We start from the raw sequence: 19771 nt of genomic DNA on the forward strand, positions 1-19771 counted from the left end.
GGTTCAAGCAATTCTCCTGCCTCAGCCTCCCAAGTAGCTGAGATTACAGGTGCATGCCGCCACGCCCGGCTAATTTTTTTGTATTTTAGTAGGGACACGATTTCACTGCATTGCCCAGGCCGGTCTTGAACTCCTGGGCTCAGGCAATCCACCTGCCTCGGCCTCCCCAAGTGCTAGGATTACAGGCGTGAGTCCCCGTGCCCAGCCCGCCAATCTTTTAAATTAGCCTTTTTACCTTCTCCAGTATTTTCACATTGCTTTCTTTAAATATTTTTTTCAAGTTACATTTTTCAATTAGCAGATTTATTTTAAAATATTGATAAAAACATCTTACTAATATGATTTTTCCAGAAATCAGATAACAGCCTTCTTATATTTGTGTATAAAAGATTACTGAGGCTGAACCAAGACTTGAATGAACTAGTCAAGACCTTCCCACACATAGAATGATGTGCAAAGCCTATGCTGAAAATCAAACTAGGCTTCAGCAATCTATTCTAATTACTGAAAAGGCCACCAGGGCTTTACAAATTTCATAATGCACAATCTGGGTCATTTAAAGGAAAAAGAAATTAAATAGTTTGTGCCAAGGTGAATTTTATTTTGGGCCTAATTTGTATTACACTTCAGGAATGTGAGCAGAAGGCAAATATTTATATCAGATGGGAAATGTGACATTTTAGTCAAGTTGCTTGTATAATTTTGGCAGCTGGGAGGTTTACTGATTAGATTCTGTCGTTATTGTTTAAGCAACAGATTTGCCTGGGGCAACAAGGAAGTGGTTTGCATATTGTTTTTCTACCACTGACTTTATTTGTTCACCCCATTCACTCTCATAAATATTCTCCAAGATTTAGAAGCATGATTCTTTTCTGATATTTGTTTTATCATTTGGCAGCCCAGGTGGAAAGATTGAAGACAGTTTTTCAGTGGAGCCAGTTCTGTTAAGCAATGGTATTAAGCAGTTTTCTGAGGTTAGCGTCTGCCACAGTTTTGTGCACTGTGTTTATTTGATATCAAGTTAACCTATTCTTCCTTTTTTGAATTTGGGATAAGGTAGTTAACCTGGTGACTGTCAGGCCTCAGACAAACTGGCCCAAACTTTTACCCAGCACGATTATTGTTTGGATCAGTTATTAGTTATTGTGCTGAGACCATTAGAATAGGAAGATTTTCTGTTCATCTTTATTTTTATGCTTCCTCAGTGGGCCCAGCCCAAGTAGCTCAAGAGACTTTTTTTTTTTTTTTTTAAATCTACTTCTGAGATTCATGCTGTCTTACACACATCTCTTGGCCAGTGGGTGTACTTATGCGCTGACTGATTGTATTGCTTGAGAATGGGCACTGATTCCTGCTCAAAGGTTGGCAGCCTTGTTTGACTTTTATTTTCAGGTTCTCCAGTGCTGTACTTCTGCCTTAGTCCATTTATGTTGCTGTAAAAGAATACCTGAGGCTGGGTAAAGAAAAGAGATTTATTTGGCTCGTGCTTCTTCAGGCTGTGCAAGAAGCATGGAGCCAGCATGTGCTTCTGGGGAAGCCAAAGGGTAGTCACATGTGCAGAAACTGCATGACGAGACAGGAACTGAGAGAGAGGGAAAGAGGTGCCAGGCTCTTTTCAACAGTCAGTTCTCTTGGGAACTAAGAGTGAGAACTCAGCGAAAACTCACTCACTCAGGAGAGAATGGCACCAAGCCATTCCTGAGGGATCTACTCTCAAACCAAGCACCTCCCTCCAGTCCCTACCCTCCAACATTGGGGATCAAATTTCAACATGAGACTTGCTAAGGCCAAACAAACCATATCCTAACCATAGCAATGTCCAGTCATTTTTAGTCCATTAATGGGATTAATTGCCATTAATGAGCAAGTGCATACAAATGATGACATTGGTTACCTCTTTTTTTTTTTTTTTTTTAAAAAAAAGAGGTATTTCTTAATTTGCAACTTTAAGCAGCTTTAGGCTACCCCTGAATGACTAGGGACTCTTATTCCACAAATATTTAAGAACTGTGGCTGAAATCTTGGTTTCTCATCCTTCTCCAATGCCTTTAAATAGTTGATTTTTGTAATTTATCTAGCTTTTCTAGTTGTTGATGGTGGGAGGGTTGGACTGACATTAGCTAGACCAGCAGACTCCTGAGGATGTGGTCTGGGAATCCCTCAGAAACCCTGAGGTTGGCAGGTCATGTGTTTATGTTTGCACTGAAGTTGGAAAAGCAACGATGGGTGAAGATGCTGGCACCTTAGTCTGAATCAAGTTTGTGGCACCAAGTTATACTAGCAGTTTTCATCTTCACTGTCATAAATTTATAATCAAAAACAAATGCCAGTTTTCACTGAAAATTTCTTGATGTAGTAAAAATTATTAATTTTATTAAATCTTGATTCTTAAGTATACCTCTTTTTAATGATTTTTGTGCCAAAATAGTAAGTGTTCATATGGCACTTCTGTTACATACCGAAATACAGTGGTTGTGGAAAAACACTTGGGTGATTGAGTGGTGTACTGAACTAGTTTATTTTTCTCTTTCATGAATCACCATTTTTATTTGAAAGAATGATTGACAAACTATATTTCTCAAAAATGAATAAAGTGAGCCTGTCTTTTCAAGGCTAATAACTAATGGTATTCGTTGCCAATGATAAAATTGGCAATGCATCAAGTGAAAATTAGATTTTTAGAGAACTTGTATCTAGTACTGTGAGCTTGACAGCTTCTCAATATTTAAAGGCTTCTCTGGCAAAATTGGTGATATTAACTAATGTGATTTTTATACTGTATAATGAAATATGTCAAAATTTGGAAGATCTACATAACGCAGTGAACCAGTATTTTCCAAATGACCAATTAATAATGTTTACAAAATTATACATAGGAGAAAGATCCATTCAGTGTGCAAGATAGACCAATGGATTTTAATGTAGCAGTACAAAAAGTTCACTGACACGTTTTCAGAATGCTCATTGAAAATAACTTTTGAAAAACTTTATCATTTTTCAGATGGTGGTGTAGTATCAAAGAAAAATATCCACAACTATATAAAAAGACTATTAAAATACTCCTCCCCTTTCCAACTGCCTATCTGTGAGAGTCTGGATTTTCTTTACTTCAACGAAAAAACAGCATATTTCAAAAATTGAATGCAGAAACAAATAGGGAATCCAACTTTCTTCTGTTCAGCCAGATATTATAACAGATTTGAAAAAATGTAAAGTAATGCTTCTCTTCTCAATATTTTCTGTTTTTAGAAAATAGACTTTTAATAAAAATACTTATTTTAATACATAACTTGATTATTTGTAATGATTCTAATATACAAATATTAGAACACTTGTCAGTTTTAATTTCTAATATGGTGAGTGTTGATAGACATAACCCATATAAACAAAAGCTCGGCCGGGCGCGGTGGCTCAAGCCTGTAATCCCAGCACTTTGGGAGGCCGAGACGGGCGGATCACGAGGTCAGCAGATCGAGACCACCCTGGCTAACACAGTGAAACCCCGTCTCTACTAAAAAATACAAAAAAATCTAGCCGGGCGAGGTGGCGGGCACCTGTAGTCCCAGCTACCCGGGAGGCTGAGGCAGGAGAATGGTGTGAACCCGGGAGGCGGAGCTTGCAGTGAGCTGAGATCCGGCCACTGCACTCCAGCCCGGGCAACAGAGCGAGACTCCGTCTCAAAAAAAAAAAAAAGAAAAACAAAAAAAACAAAAGCTCTTTGGGATCTTCAATAATTTTTAAGAATAAGAACTACTGAACGAGACTATCATAGCTGGAAGCTCTATTTAGAAGTGGCCTGGATGGCTAAAGTATTTTTTATCTATATCCTTTTTGTATTAGGATGCCCAAACTTTCAGGAAATTTTGAACGTTTTATGTGGTAACAAATGAACAGATTGGTTAATTTTATAAATATGCCAGGCAGATTAAATATTACTGTATGTAAAATTTCAGATGTCAAGTAGATTGCTCACTTTGTAACACTGATTACATGGCTGTAGTCTTTGACTTTCTGATCATTGACAAAATACAGAGACAAATGGCATGAATAGCTACTTTTTAAATAGTAGAATTTCTAAACATATGGTTGAGAAAGAAGAGATTAAAATACTTCAACCAGTCTTGCCGTCCAACCTCAAGATTCATTTTTGAAAGTGTCCCTGACTCTACAATGCCAAGATGGTGGCATTTCATTAAGATGAAAACAAAGCCTTTGGTTGTTTCAGAAACAACTAATATGATCAGATTAAGTCTCTTAAAGCATTTCTGTTTTAGAAGGTTATACAGAGAACTTCAGAAATTTCATTTCCTACCATGAGTGAATACAGTATTTTTTTCTCCTGAGAGAATATAAATATATATATATATATACAACCCACCCACGATTGTAAAATGGCTAAATGATTGCAGTAGTTTTCTTTATAACATATGCCTTGCCAGGCTCTTCTCATTCATATTGTTTTTGCCCTTTTATAAATCTGTCATCTTTAGAGTTAGAGCCATTCAATTTTTTCTTGATTATTCTTTGATTGATTTTATATATGAAAGTCTTATTCCTGTAATGTTTAGTTTTTGAGGGTAAGGGTTATACTCATTTTATATCATCCACAACATCTTATTGGCAGGCAGACTCTTGATGCTTGCTGTTCAGTTTAAAAGTTGAGGTGTACAAAATTCATTTTCTATCTCCAAGTATTTGTTGAGAATTCACTATGTATGAGGTGCGATGTTAGGCACTAATAGATATGCATTGGTGCATTTCGCTTTTACTCTGAAGAAACAAATGACAAGAATTTAAGACATGGAGAATACTGAGTCTTGTTATTTTGAAAGAATTGTTCCCCTGGCAGTAGAATTATTATGGAAGAAACCATTTTTGTTGAAAATCCTACTTTCTTGGCAAATAGGTTAGAGAAGTGAAGTTTCAGTAAAGAAATTGCAGAGTTATCCTCCTCGCTTCACAATACTGTCAGCCAGAACAATGATTTTAAATAGCCCTGAAAGCAGAATTGATTTTGATTTCACATTTGAACTGATGTTTGCTCTGTCAGCCAGTGGGTCAGGTTTTCATGCTGAGAGGCCCAAGCCTTTCTCTTGTTGCTTTCCTTGTTGGTGGGTCCCTCACCAGATTGGTACCAGTCCTGGGCTATTACATGAGGACGCTCAGTGAGGGTTTGGCTTTGAACTCATAAATAGGTGCATTAGAAAACCAGTCTTCCCACCAACCTCATTGGATTTTAAAATGTTGTTTCTCTGGGTATGAAATGTTTGGGAAATGTACTTAATGTTGCCTAACCATGCTAATGTGTTATAGTAATGACAGTTCTTGGTTCTGAGTTTGAGTGTTTAATTTGATCCAGTAAAATAAAATATGTAATGAAAATGCTTATTTAAAAGAAGTTCGTAATGTGGCATTGTAGGATAAGAGCATGGGCTCTGTAGATAGACTGCCCAGCTCTGCCCTTTTTAGCTGTGGGATCTTGAGTGAGGCTACTGTCAGTGTTTAGAGCTCATTGCCTGTAAAACAGGAAATAATAGAGCTTTGGGAGTATTAGCTGAGCTAAAGCATACAAAATGATGAGTATGTAAGTGTTGGCTATTATTATTGTTTTTATTTCTGCTAATTAATGAAATCATAGTCTAAAATTTCAATAATTAGCCATAGCAGAATTACCTTCTTTGCCATTTCCCCTCCACAATTCTATTTCCAGACTGTTTTCTCTGTTGCTGGAGTCATAAGAATTTTGTAATTATATTTTTTTGTGTGTGAAGGGGATATCTATAGTGTTGAGAGATTCATTTCAAATAAGTTTCAGTTTTTGAACAGCAATACCTGCTCAATTATCTCCCTATGCATGCTGCCATTTGCAGCAGTCAAGTCATGCCTGTTATTAGTTAATCACTTCCATTGAGAACTTAATTGGTGCCTTAATTAGGAACATCCTTGAGAAGTGGGCAGCATCATCCAGAGGCAGCTCCAAGTTATTGGCTAGTTCTAGCAAGACCTTCTGGTCCTATGAAAACAGACTGAGGAGGAAACCTGTTGTGCTTCTATTTGTTTTTTTGTCCTCCTTGAAGAAAGCTGTGGAAGATCATCAGTTGTCTGTGATGCATCCATGTACTGTCACACATGCAAAACTCAGGAGACATATCTGCTTATAATGGGTCAATCAGAACTCCAAGATTGGTTATTGAATTCTTGAGATTGTGCTTAACAAGCAGGAAACACATTGCTGTTGTTCTTTGCAAGTGTTGAAAATTAGACCATGCATTCTGAATATGACAGAGTATTTCATTTTTCTGCTGAAAGTTAAAGTACTTTCCTTCTGGCATTACTGTTTTTTGATATATATTTTTGAAATATTGCCATATTGTTGCAGGATGAAATCAGCACTCCATTTTCTTTCTCTTTATCCCTCCAGGAAAATATGGGAAAATGAAGCAAAAGTAACATCTTACCACCTTATTTTCATATAAAAGTAGAAATTGAGTTGAGAGGAAAAGGGACAGTCAGGTTACTCCAAAAACAGTACTCCTCCAGACATTTTGGGGGGACTCGTAAGTTTGCAATAATAAAATAAAAGTAAATGCACTAATGGCTTCTATTATGAGGAAAGGGCAAACCCTTGAGTCCAGTTCCCAAAGGGGGACAGGCATTGTGAAATGGACCTACTTTACATGAGCATATTTGCTTCATTTTCTTTGACTTCTGGGCCTTTAAACGATTTAGGTAAATTGTGAACTTGGCGAAAGGCTCAATTGAAATGTTTTGTATCCAACAGATTTGCTGCTTCTTCCAGGAGAAGTGGAGCAAGCTGCAAGCACCAGCATTCCTCTCTGTATCCCTTCTGCGGCCCAGCCTCCTACCCGTGAAGTGAAGCCAAAGCCCGCTGTAAAAAGAATGGACAAACAGATGGAAGAGGTACTCTACAGGGAATTCAGTCATTCTCTACACTGCCTTGATTTTGTAATTCATCCCTTCAAAGAAATGCTGTATACTTTTGTATTTTTCTAAGATTTGGGAAAATATAAAATTCAGGTTGCTTAATTGGTCCCTCTCACAGCCATCTATCTCAAATGCATACATTTCTTTTTAAACACATAGCACAATTATGTTTTTATGTGGAAACCATTTTTGTTTTACAGTGTATGCTATGCTACAGATCTGTGCTACCCAAGGACTACACAATAGAAAGGATGGACAGTTTTCTTGCCCTTTTTAGTCTGAACAGGCTGTTTTTATTATTATTGATAAGGTTCTATAAACTTTTGAATTAGTTAAGGAAAGGCCAGGCTTCTATAACAGAGAATCCCAATAATAATTCAATGGCTGAAAAGCGATAGATGTTTATTTCTCTTATTTAACAGCCTATATAGAGCCCTTAAAATGAGCAGGTGGCTCCTTTTTGGGGGGTCATCAGGGACCCAGGTTCCTTCTTTCTGGATGTCCATTATATTTTAGGACATCGTCCTCACCTGCGTATTCCAGGTCAGGTCATCATCATACCTGGAGGGCAGAATAGAGGAGCATGGGGACAGCATGTTTCCCCAAGGCTTAGGACTCAAGGTCCTTAATTTCTGCTCACATTCCATTGGTGACCACTTAGTCACATGTTCCTACTAGCCACAGGGGAGGCTGAGAAATGTCACCTAGCTATGAAAATGGAATCTATGGCATATCTTTCGCAAATGTGCAACTTGTAAGTCATCTTTTGCTATCATTTTGCAGCTCTTCTACATATGCTTAATAAACTTGTATCAATAGAGGCTGTTGCTAGCGCTGGTAGTGACCTTTCTCACCCTCCTTACTGGAACACAAAGCAGGATCAGGCACAAGAAGTTGTTAAGGGCTCTTTATTATTGCTTTCTAATAAAATCCTTAGGGTCTTTTTGGATTATTTAATCATGAGGTACTAGTCTTGTTACTAGAAGATATTCTGTTATAGAATTAGCCATTCAGTCAGAAATAATTCACACATTTCACTTTTAAATTACCACTTTCTAATAAGTACTTTTGTTCACTGACATCATGAAAGTGTATCCAGGATGCATGCAGGCTTATAATAAACTCCCAAATTGATTACCAGCTAAACTGTTAGGGACAGTCACTTTTTAATATGCTTTTTGAATTATAGATTGCTGTCTCTGAGTTGTAAAAAGCTAAAATTATAAGGCTTTTTCTAGAAGGAATCAGTTTTTTTTTTAAGATTTGTTCATGCTGTTGACTTCACTTGTGGCCATACAAGTTATTGGACCAGCCAGTAGACATGGCACCTAGTACTTTTATAGAAATACAATTTTATTTCAGTACAATTAGAGAATATATATAATCTAGTACAATTATTGAAATTGTTACAAAGTGATTTTAGTTAATGGGTTAAAAAAACTGAATGATTAAGCATTACTTCTATTTTCTTTAATTTGCCTATGTGGTACTATGAATGAAAACAGAATCTATCAAATAGCAGTATAATTCAAGTTGAGACCCCATATATGATGGTGTGTTTAAGAGGAATATAAATTTCTTACCAGAAATGTGGACATTTAAAAATGTTGGAATCAAAATGATACAAGCCACAGATGAACAACTTTTGCTGTTTTTTGAATATCTGAAGTAATATCTTGGTTGGGAATTTTTATTTCTAATTACTATTTTTTAGAGTAACTTTTCACAAGCATCTAGAATCACAGTATAGGTTGAACATTCCTAATGGGAAAATCTGAAATGCTCTAAAATTTGAAACTTTTAGTGCTGACCTGATGCTCAAAGGCAATGGAGCATTTTGGATTTCAGATTTTGGGATTAGGGATGCTCAACTGGTATATGTTCTGTAAGTATTCTAAAATCTGAAACCCAAAATACTTCATCCCAAGCATTTTGGATGAGAGATACTCAACCTGTACTGTACCAACTCTGCTTTGGTTTGATAACATTCATCTTATTTTAAGGCACCCAGAGCTAGTAAAAGAACATAATCATTAATTTATAGCAAATGGGTCCTGAAGGGCTTACTGAAAGACCATTTTGGAATTAGAGATGATAGTTTCTTTCTGTGATTTCAGTCTGAAAAGCTGAAAATATATTCTGCATGTCCTTCCTAACTTTCTCTTAATCGCCTATTAAGAATCCATCAACTTTCTGATATGAATTGGACCAACTCAATGTTTTACCTAATTTAGTTTTTTTATTTTTAAATTAACATAGAATAATTGTATATATTTATGGGGTATAGTGTGATATTTTAGTACATATATATGTGTATGATCAAATCAGGGTAATTAGCATATCCATCACTTCAAACATTTAACATTTTTTTGGTTCAGATTTTTTCCCTAATTTTACCACTGGTTCTACACACATGCATAATTGTGTATAGAATTATGTGTATAGAATTATCTTGCCTTAGTTACTCTATTTTGATGAACTTTGGAAGTTTGAAGCTGCTCTACAGAACAAAGAGAGTTGTTATTAGGAGGATAAAAACTTGTGATACCCACCCCTTCCCCCTGAAAACTGTAGAAGAGGTCATAGAAGAAACTTGTGTGGTATTTTAGTAGGAGCTCTCCTGTTTGTCCAGTTCATAATGGTACTCTAAAAACTTTCTCCTATAAAGGCATTTTATTTACCATATTACTTTGTATGGTAGCCTACAGCTGAATGCTGCCATTATTGATTTAAGCATTAGTTCTATTTTCTTTAATTTGCCTATGTGGTACTATGAATGAAAACAATCTCTCCATCAGCAGTGCCTCTATTAGAATAAGTCACATGAGCAATTTTAAGGGGACTGAAAGTTTTCCAATACTCCACAAATTTTATTCCGTGAGAGGCTACAAAAAGGTTTCAATTAGATTTGAAATTAGACACCTGAAATCCACATATTTCTTTCAGCTCCTTAGGCAAAAATAACAAGTTAATAACTTAATTCATAGTTGTTTTTTGTTTGGCAACAGGGGACTTGGTGCTCCATTGCACAAAGTCTTCACTGAAGTAAATCATAATTTCAGTTTGTAATCTAAAAACCTTGGCTTTGAACCCTAACACGAACTGAATTTGAAAGAAGAGAATTTCCAAAGTATGCCGCAACAGCCAATAACTGAAATATATACATAGAAATGCAACCTTTCTGTATTTGAAAAGCTGTCCCATCCTGGCTAACACGGTGAAACCCCGTCTCTTCTAAAAGAAATACAAAAAAATTAGCCAGGCGTGGTGGTGGGCGCCTGTAGTCCCAGCTACTCAGGAGGATGAGGCAGGAGAATGGCGTGAACCTGGGAGGTAGAGCTTGCAGTGAGCCGAGATCGCACCACTGCACTCCAGCCTGGGCGGCAGAGCAAGACTCCATCTCAAGAAAACAAACAAACAAACAAAGCTATCATTTAGAAGATCACAGTGATATCTTGTGAATTGCAATGTGCACCTACCTGGGCTCACTTTGAATTACTTATGTGTCTCCTGTTTTGGAAGACTAAATTCACTCATGCATGTCATCATAAGCTTACGTAATTAACATGCACAGTCAGAACTAGTGCCGAGCTCAGTGCCATGCATATAGTAGACATACAGTAAACATATATTAAATGAACAAATAAATAAACAAACCTCACCACTAAATGGGAGTGATTTTCTGGTATACAGTAATAACATGGTTGGGGTCATTCTCTCTTTCCTATTTGTTCATTCCCATCAACATGTAAACAGGTTTAAGTCTTTCCTATCCTTAACAAAATTAAACAAAATAAGGAAAACAAGCTTCCCTTCATCTTGGACCCCTCTTTGGCTACTGTCTGTTCTTTTTTCTCTCTTTTCATCCAGAATTGAAAAGCTATTAGACTCTTCAGTATACTGTAAAATATCCTTGGCTGCAGTCACCTGCCTGGATGTTTTCAAAATGAAGGTACCAATTGCTTTATGATTGCCAAATCCAGCGGACACTTTCCAGTCTTCCTTTTAATGGATCTCTCTACCATGTTTGACACCATTGACCTTCCTCTGGCACTCTTGCTTCACTGGTTCTCACTTCACTTTTCTTCTGTGATTCTTTACGTATTTTTCAAATTGTGTTTTCCCTGACTCCTTTGGGTTTTCTCTCCATCCATCACTTATGAGTTGGTGTGCCTTAGGGTTCGGTGCTTAACATACAGTTCTTCACAGCCTACATACTTGAATCCGTCTTCATCTTCAAATTGGCATCTCTAGCTTCAGACCTTTTTTTTTTTTTTTCCAGTTTCAAGTTTGTATATTCAATTCATCTAGATTCCTTCAGGTACATTCAAATTAAACTGTGCTTTACCTGCTTCCCTTTCTGCATTCTTCCTTTTCTTACGTTTCCATATTCAGTCACTTATTGAGTGCTGCCAATTTCACTTTCTACGGATTTTTCAAGTCTGTGCTACCAGTCCCCTCTTCTGCTGATGTCTTATTGAACTGCTCTAGCAGGTTCTTGAGTACTCTTCTGGCTCCAGGCTTATCCCACTCAAATCTACCTTCTGTTTAACCTTCATAGTGATCTGTCTCATATAATTTCCAACAGGGCAGGGCATTTTTTTTTTTTTTTTTTTTTACTCCAGTACCTGTCTCGTGTAGGTGCTTAATAAAAATTAAATGGATGAAAGAATTTATCTGAAATGCATAGATGACCAAGTGTCTTCCCTGCCTTCAAAAAATTCTTCAGTGACTTTTCATCATCTCTAGGATGATTTGGCACCATATTTGTCTCTTGCCACTCTCCAACTTACACTTTGTGCTCTGACAATGCTGACCTACTTTCAGATTCACAGATGTGAAATTCTGCATCTTATTTCCATGGTCTGCTCATGGAAACTCCCCCTGTCAGCAAAGCTCTTCTCTGTCAACTTGTAAACTAATGTTTACCCTTTAAGAGTCGGCTTAGATATCACCTCTTCCAAGAAGCCTTCTCTGATTCCTTCCCAATCCCCTCCAACTTAGTCTGGGTCAGGTATTCCTTCTGTGTTCCCATCACCCTGTTCTTACTACATTTTATTCTAATGATTTATGAGTTCATCTCATTTGTTTGTGATTTCACATAGGTCTTCATCTTTGTATCCCCAGCACCTAACACAGTGACTAGAATTTAATAGGAATGTAGAGTTTATGGAAAGAATGTACAATATCTGAATGATTGCAGGAGGCTATTCCTCTGACATTTCGACTCAGGGATATACTGGCCACATTACAGTATATCCCGAAAATGGTTCAGAGTGTCCTGAATGTCATGTTTTGGCATTGCAAATGTGACATTATTACTATTCTTTATTTCTTGCTTTAATATCTCAGTATCTAACTGATTGCCTAGAAAATCTAACAATAGCTGCTGTTAATAACCCTTAATTTATTAGTGAAGAAATTTATATTTTAAGTATATTTTTATACATTGAAGGATATTATAAATGAATAATCTTTGTGTTGACATTATCTTTACTGACTTGCTGAAAACTTTATTCCATGTTATTGTTATGGTTAGTACCAAGTGACTGATGAAGAAAATCATTGTCCATAACAGAGAACAATGTAAATGTATTTAAAAAAACTTAAAGGAAAATAAGATGTTTCCATTGAAGAATACATTTCTATATCTCTAGTACCATAAGTCTGGATATTATAGCCACAGGGTAGTTTGAGACCTCAGGGAAGGGAGAATCTTAAGAAGGCAATGGGTTGGGCCGTATCTAGAACTAACTTGGCCATGGGAACCCTGATCAAAGTTTAGAAGTAAGTCCAAAATACAGGACTTACTTTGTCTGGGTTGCTAGGATGAGGTAGGTAATAAGTGAAGTGATGTGTGGGGAGGCCAGTAGGATTTTCTGGAGAGTGGCAAAACTCAATCAAGAGTAAGAGGCCAGGTGCGGTGCTCATGCCTATATTCCCAGCACTGCGGGAGGCTGCAGTGGGTGGATCACTTGAGGCCAGGAGTTTGAAACCTGCCTGGCCAACGTGGTGAAACCCTGTGTCTACTAAAAATACAAAAATTAGCCAGGCCTGGTGGCATGCGCCAGTTGTCCCAGTAACTCAGGAAGCTGAGGCAGGAGAATTGCTTGAACCTGGGGGCCGAAGGTTGCAGAGAGCTGAGATCGTGCCACTGCACACTCCAGCCCGGGTGACAGAGGGAGTCTGTGTCTCAAAAAAAAAAAAAAAAATTGAAGAGTAAATGAAGCTTCTGCACTTTCCTCTCTGTGCTTCTGTTTCCCTTTTTTGCATTCCTGTATTGGAGAGCACAGCACGTGATGCTGAAATCATTCCTACACTTCTGTCTTCTCCTTGAAGTTATGAAACCATGTAGACACAGATTTTGCTATAATCACTTTATGTTCTCAGAATCTGCTATATAATAGATGTTTATTGAGTGAAGAGGTAAGGGGAGGGAGGGTGGAAATTGAGGTTATTTGTGTTCTGTAGAGGGAGTTGGGGGCATGGTATGGTGTCACTGAGATTTTAACATGGCAAAGGGATTTGTCTAATTTGAAATTGTATTCCTAACCCCTAAGTGAGAGGTGGGTGAAGACAAAATGACTGCATCTAGTGGGGATGGCTAGTAAGGTGTAGGCAAGTTTTAGAAGTTTCAAGGTAGAATTTAAAGACCTAGTATAGGGGACATACGCAGGTATAGGCAGCTTGAAGCTTAATAGACATGTGATGAAAGGCCTTTACCCAGGCGTGAAAAGGCAGCAAAATTCCCATCACACTGAATATATTGGTGGAAACAGGTTCTCCTCCTTATGCTTTGCCAGGATCAGCTAGAATCAGCTCCAGATGGGGTTGTGGCCAACCAAGCCTGCAGGCCTCAGTACTTACTGCTGAGTAGAGCTGGAGATAGCAAGAACACTTAACATTCAGGAAATGAACATCTTGTGTCATTGTGTGTGTGTGTTTCTGCATTTGAGCCATCTAAGCAAGACTGTCCCACTGTCACTTTGGCTGTAATGATGATAAATTTGATCTCAGAAAGTGATCAAAATGGACTGATCAGCCTTGCGGGCTGATTTGCTTTTTGTATACAGCTGGGTTTTAGAAGCTAGTCATGGTATTACACGTAGCCTTGGGTACGGTTTTCTAATGGTAGGCTGTGAGAATTGATCATCTTATTTAGAAAAGGTCTTCTCTCCAAAGAGCGATGACTTGGCTTAGTGAAAACTTCAAGGTTAATTCTTGCTGGTGTTTCTGTTGAGCAGCTGAGGCTTTATTTGAAGCAGATTACCCTGGATTCAAATATTGCTTCTCTCCCTTACTAACTCTGTATTTTGGGCAAGTTACTTAACCTTTCAGAGCTTTATAAAGTAGGGGTAACAGTGACTACCGGTAGGGTTATTTGAATATCACTGCTGATACCACGTGGTTCCTAGTATCAGGGCTGGCACATGGTGGAAACTCACCATGGAAACTCAGTGGCAGTTTTGTCAGGAAAGCACTAAGGTCCTTTCTAATAAAGAGGAAATGAGCACATCTCCAGAAGTTGTTCTCCTGCTGATTTTACTAAGAAAGGATGATAAATGGCTGAGTGTTTGCTATTAGCACTGCACACCTAACTTCAAAACATAACTTGTGGAACAGGTAGGAGATAACTACTCATTATTTTTTCTTTCACTTTTAGTAACAGCAGATAGTTTCTGAGCTACATGCTACATTTTTACTAACATTGCATAAGCCACTCAATGAGATCATCTTCCATGCAAGAATATTTAAAGCTGATTATAGCTTTGGGACATTTTTTCATTCTTGCATAAACCATAGTTTTCAATTATTTCAGCATCACTATACATATTGTAGAGCTACATAGAAGCACTGGATGATTTCATTGTCTCACACACCATTTGTTTTTGGAGAGGCTTTTTAGGGCGTGATACAAGAGATTTAAGGCATACTCTTGGTTTATTGGAAAATATGCTTTTTTATCTGCCTTCCTTTAGGAAGTCTTTAAAACTCACAAATTATGAATAGATTCAAAATTATTACATTTCTTTGTAACTACTTTACTTATAGATAAACTAATATTTTTAAATTCTTGGCAGGAAAAAAGAGATCCTGGACTTTTAAATTTAAACTGTGTTTCAAGTTTTACTGTTATTAGCCAAGAGTTATAGGTATTATCTGAAGAAGTATATTCAATGTAGTGTACTTTTATCTTTAAAAAATTATGTTTTATTAATATAGATCTTTTTTGGCAAATGGTGAAAATCTATTTAAGGTTGATAAAAAATCGTAGTGTATATTTTTCTCACATTTTAATATAACTGTTGGTTTTTCTGTATGCTTCTCTAGTCCTGACACTACAAGTGGTAAAATGTATAATGAGTATATGCAAGGGAGACTTTCTGATTCTTGCCTTGGGCGGCATTAGTTAATGATATTCTTTCAGATACAGCATGGTATAAATGGGGCATATTAAGAGGCTTAAATTAGGTCAAACTGAATAATTGAATTTATTCCTTTACTTAAAAACAGCTTAATCAGCTGAGAGTGCTGAAGTCTGAAAAAAGGTTTAATTAAATATTACTAGGGAGTTAATTTTCTCAACTTTATCTTCATTTACAATGATTGTGTATGTTTTTTCCTCCTTTGTTACCTTTTATAGATACTTGGAGATGAAGTTCAACCCTTCTCACTTGATGAAGAATTTGACTATGACAATGTGACACTAACCGCCAAGTTTAGTCCTGCAGAGATAGAGACCATCAAAGAGTTATGCAAGCAGAAGAGAAAGGACACCAGCCCAGACTTAGAGGAACCCTGTGACTGATTCACAGAGGCATTTTTTTGTGTGTATGTGCTTATTTTAATTTTGTTCGTATTCAAGCAACATGAGAATAAAAGATAAACCTACTATAATTCCCTTTGTGGAAATTTACATATGTGCACTCATTTATCAGAGTTACCTATTATTAGGGATATAGAGCAATAAGGCCAAGGAGATTGTAGCCCTTCAAGAATTCTCTCTTGCCATGTTGTTGCTGCATCTTGTGGCTGGTTGGAGGAGATGGGAGTGGGAAATGGGAACAGGAAGCAGCATCTATGGAAGGATCCATTTTGATGAAAGCATTGCACTAGGTGATGTGGGGTGCTGTACCAAAGGTCAGAAACATGATCCTACTTCCTTGAGAGTAAAGGACAATTGCACATGAAAACACATTGTAGCACATTAGAGAAAAATTGCTAATATGAAGTAGGTCTGGGTCCTAGGTAGGTCCGGAGATAGTGCTATCAATGTGAGTGTTGTTGAGAGATTTGGCTTCTGGAATTGATTGGGAAAGGCTTTACTGAAAAAAGGCATTGAGAATTGATGATATGTCACACATTAAATTATTGCATTTCTTTATTACCATTAAACCATGTGTGATAATGGTTACAAAATACAAGGATATTGGGAGAACCTGTCCCCAGTATTTCAACATAGGTTCTTTCTATTTTCCCTAAGTGTCAGCTGGCTAAGAAACAAAAAGAAAGAGTACAGAGAGAGGAATTTTACAGCTGGGCCTCTGGGGGTGACATCACATATCGGTAGGACCATGATGCCCCCTGAGCCGCAAAACCAGCAAGTTTTATTAAGGATTTCAAAAGGGGAGGGAGCGTATGAACAGGGAGTAGGTCATGAAGATCACATGCTTCAAAGGGCAAAAGGAGAAGAAAGATCACATGTTTCTGAGGCCAATAAAGATCACAAGGCAAAGGGTAAAGCAAGATCACAAGGCAAAGGGCAAAGTCAAAAACTCCTGATAAGGGTCTGTGTGGCTGGGCGCGGTGGCTCAAGCCTGTAATCCCAGCACTTTGGGAGGCTGAGATGGGCGGATCACAAGGTCAGGAGATCAAGACCATCCTGGCTAACCGGGTGAAACCCCGTCTCTACTAAAAAATACAAAAAACTAGCCAGGCAAGGTGGCGGGCGCCTGTAGTCCCAGCTACTCGGGAGGCTGAGGCAGGAGAATGGCATAAACCCGGGAGGCGGAGCTTGCAGTGAGCTGAGATCCGGCCACTGCACTCCAGCCTGGGCGACAGAGCGAGACTCTGTCTCAAAAAAAAAAAAAAAAAAGGGTCTATGTTCAGCTGTGCATGTATTGTCTTGATAAACATCTTAAACAACAGAAAACAGGGTTTGAGAGCAGAGAACGGGTCTGACCTCAGATTTACCAGGGCAGGAATTTTTCTCCACCCTAATAAGCCTGAGGGTACTGCAGGAGACCAGGGCGTATTTCAGTCCTTATCTCAACTGCATAAGACAGACACTCCCAGAGCGGCCATTTATAGACAGCCCCCCAGGAATGCATTCCTTTCCCAAGATCTTAATTATTAATATTCCTTGCTAGGAAAATAATTCAGCTATATCTTCCCTACTTGCATGTTTGTTTATAGGCTCTCTGCAAGCAGAAAAATATGGCTGTATTCCGCCCGACCCCTCAGGCAGTCAGACCTTATGGTTGTCTTCCCTTGTTCCCTAAAATCGCTGTTATTCTTTTTTTTTTTTCAAGGTGCACTGATTTCATATTGTTCAAACACACATGTTTTACAATCAATTTGTACAATAGTGGTCCTGAGGTGATGTACATCCTCAGCTTACGAAGATAACAGGATTAAGAGATGTAAGACAGGCATAAGAAATTATGAGAGTATTATTTGGGAACTGATAAATGTCCATGAAATCTTCGCAATTTATATTCAGAGATTGAAGTAAAGACAGCATAATAAATTATAAGAGGAGTATTAGGGAAATGATAAATGTCCATGAAATCTTCACAATTGTTACTCTGCCATGGCTCCAGCTGGTCCCTCTGTTTGGGGTCCCTGACTTCCCACAACACAAGGAATGAGCTCTATCTCCAGAAGCTTAAAATACAACTTGAGAAGGCAAAACAACTAGAGAATATAAAAATGCATTATGAAATGCTAATTATGTAACATACCCATAAATGCATTAAGGAAAGGAGAAAAGAGAGATGAAGGCCCAGAGGAAGGGGGAGTAATATGTTTCAAGTAATTTTTATTATTGTAGGAATTAGTAACAAATTGAATGTACTTAAACTTAACTGATTTTCTTTTCTTCTTTAAGTACACTTTGTTTTTCAGAGTAGTTTTATGTTTACAGAAAAACTGAGGAGGACAGCACTGTTTTCATACACTCACTGCGTCTCCCTGACATAGACTCCCTTGCTATCAGTATCCCACACCAGAGTAATTTTTTTTGCTTTGTTTTTCACTATTAGTTTTCTTTTTCTTTTCTTTTCTTTTTTTTTTTTGTAGTAAGAACATCTAACATGAGCTCTACTCTCTTAAATGTTTAAGTGTACAATACAATCTTGTTACCTATATGCACAGTATTGTACAGCAGATCTCTGGAATGTATTCATGTATAATTGAAACTATACCCACTGAACAGCAACTCTCCATTTCCCCCTTCACCTAAACCGTGGCAACCTCCGTCCTCCTTTCTGCTTCTATGAGTTTGACTTCTTTTTTTTTTTTTTTGAGATGGAGTCTCGCTCTGCCGCCCAGGCTGGAGTGCAGTGGCCGGATCTCAGCTCACTGCAAGCTCCGCCTCCCGGGTTCACGCCATTCTCCCGCCTCAGCCTCCCGAGTAGCTGGGACTACAGGCGCCCGCCACCTCGCCCGGCTAGTTTTTTGTATTTTTCAGTAGAGACGGGGTTTCACCATGTTAGCCAGGATGGTCTCGATCTCCTGACCTCGTGATCCGCCCGTCTCGGCCTCCCAAAGTGCTGGGATTACAGGCTTGAGCCACCGCGCCCAGCCTGAGTTTGACTTCTATAGATAACTCATGTAAGTGGACATGGAGCATTCGTCCTTCTGTGATTGGCTTATTTCACTTAGCATAATGCCCTTCAGGTTTGCCCATGTTGTCGCATATAGCAGGATTTCCTTTTCTTAGGCTGAGTAGTATTCCATTTTATGTATATACTACATTTTCTTTATCTATCCATCAATGAACATTTAGGTTGTTTCCATATCTTGGCTATTGTGAATAATGCTGCAGGCCTGTGCTTGTATGCATGTACTTGTGCTTATGTGTGTGTGTGTGTGTGAATGTGTGTAAGTATTCATAAAAATGCCATTTATGTTATTTACAAAAGAATGCTCTTGATTTCACATTGCCCTAGGGTCAAGTGACTTCCACATTTATTTTTACTTATTCAACAAGCTTTCATAAAGCTCCATTTGTGTGTTCAAGCTTTAGGCAGTGGGGAGGATACAGGCAAGTTAGACATGGTCCAATTAAGTAGGGAAGAGATGTATACACAAATAGTTATAATAGAGCTATGTTGTTCAATGTAATAGCCACTAGCTGCATTTTAGTACACTAGAGTACTTGCAATATTATGACTGAGAAACTGATTTTCAGCTATTTAATTTTATTTTAATTCAGAATAAATGATATTTGATTCAGTTATTAGAAAACTTTCAAGTACATTTGGAACAATTTGGGCATGTGAATCTACTTTTTCAATTATAAGTTTTATGAAATGTAAATGCAGATCAGTTATTTTGGAAAACAGCTTAGTGTATTAGGGTCCTCTAGAGGGACAGAACTAGTAAGATGTCTATGTATATAAATATAGAAACTTATTAGGAGAATTGACTCATACGATCACAAGGTGAAGTCCCACAATAGGCCATCTGCAAGCTGAGGAGCAAGGAAGCCAGTCAGAGTCCCGATACCTCAAAAGTAGGGAAGCTGGTACACCCTTCAGTACACCCTTCAGTCTGTGGCTGAAGGCCTGAGAGCCCCTGGCAAATCACTAGTGTAAGTCCA

General features: G+C 38.0%; 1 protein-coding gene across 8 annotated transcripts in view; it reads left to right on the plus strand.

Moving 5' to 3' along the window:
* The window catches only part of LOC105510804 (chromosome unknown open reading frame, human C11orf74), a 59773-nt gene extending 43911 nt beyond the window's left edge, over positions 1 to 15862 (plus strand). For 7 of the 8 annotated variants that reach the window (XM_011940732.1, XM_011940735.1, XM_011940737.1 and 4 more), the window contains 2 exons: positions 6782 to 6921; positions 15590 to 15862. In XM_011940732.1, coding sequence (XP_011796122.1) covers positions 6782 to 6921; positions 15590 to 15754 — 305 coding nt within the window. In that variant the 3' untranslated portion in view covers positions 15755 to 15862. The remainder of the gene's footprint in view (positions 1 to 6781; positions 6922 to 15589) is intronic. The other variant, XM_011940736.1, reaches the window with a different exon arrangement.
* The last annotated feature ends 3909 nt before the right edge of the window (positions 15863 to 19771 follow it).

Source organism: Colobus angolensis, unplaced genomic scaffold (genome assembly GCF_000951035.1).
Source record: "Colobus angolensis palliatus isolate OR3802 unplaced genomic scaffold, Cang.pa_1.0 Scaffold192, whole genome shotgun sequence".
NCBI classification, from domain to species: Eukaryota; Metazoa; Chordata; class Mammalia; order Primates; family Cercopithecidae; genus Colobus; species Colobus angolensis.